Source organism: Etheostoma spectabile, chromosome 13 (assembly GCF_008692095.1).
Source record: "Etheostoma spectabile isolate EspeVRDwgs_2016 chromosome 13, UIUC_Espe_1.0, whole genome shotgun sequence".
NCBI classification, from domain to species: Eukaryota; Metazoa; Chordata; class Actinopteri; order Perciformes; family Percidae; genus Etheostoma; species Etheostoma spectabile.
This window is the reverse complement of record NC_045745.1, coordinates 10,239,597-10,240,368: the sequence shown is the minus strand read 5'-3', so window position 1 is coordinate 10,240,368 and position 772 is coordinate 10,239,597. Positions and strand designations below refer to the sequence as shown.

General features: G+C 43.9%; 1 protein-coding gene across 1 annotated transcript in view; it reads right to left on the bottom strand.

Moving 5' to 3' along the window:
• Nucleotides 1-229: 229 nt before the first annotated feature.
• sap30l (sap30-like) overlaps nucleotides 230-772 on the bottom strand; it is a gene marked incomplete at its 5' end in the record, with an annotated part of 6,657 nt that continues 6,114 nt past the window's right edge. The window contains 1 exon segment of the mRNA XM_032534702.1: nucleotides 230-434. Within this exon segment, the coding sequence (XP_032390593.1) occupies nucleotides 303-434 (132 nt within the window). The 3' untranslated portion in view covers nucleotides 230-302.

The window sequence follows — 772 nt, the reverse complement described above, 5'->3', positions numbered from 1 at the left end:
GCGGTCGGTGCAGGGACAGTTTCTTTTAAAATGTGAAGAAAAAAAAGGGCAAAAAAGAAGAAGAAAAAGCTTCAATCCGTCGTAATCTCCGCCTGAATTCTCAGGTAAATGTCCTCCGAGGACAACCAGAGTCTGGTCTTCCAGAGGAGAGGGACGGAGGCGCGTGGGGGGTGGTGGTGGGGGGGTGTTTGGGCGTTGCCAGAGCAACAGCTGCTGCTAGCCGTTAGTGGTGTCCAGGGGGTTTGTGAACAGCTGTGTGGATTATTAATCGGTGACTATGTTGTTGTTGTTGTTGTTGTTTTTTAGTCCAGCGGTTTGCTGCCGCCGCCGTCTTTCTGGTCCAAGCGGCTCTTGCTGCTCTTCACCATGTAGATAAAGTAGGTCAGCGTCTCCTTCTCGTTCACCGGGATGTTCCTGAAGTGACGACTCACCGTCTGCAGAAAAAGGACGAGAAAGAAAGACGTTAAAAAGGGAAACTCCGAGCTGCAAATAGAGCCCGACTGATAAATAAAGGATTTTTAAGGCCGATACCGGATATTCCAATATGTGTTTATAAAAAATAAAAAAAAATTACTTGTTTTTAGTTATTAATGAGTTCTTACTAAAATAATATAATAATAGTTTGTTTTATTGTCACAACAGAACATCAACTTGCCAAAGAGCGTTGCGTGGACTCAATCATGTTATTTTGGGGAATTAATAAGAACATTGATATAGGAAAACGGGGCGATTTGACCCTAAGGACAACACGAGGGTTAAGACCTAGAACACA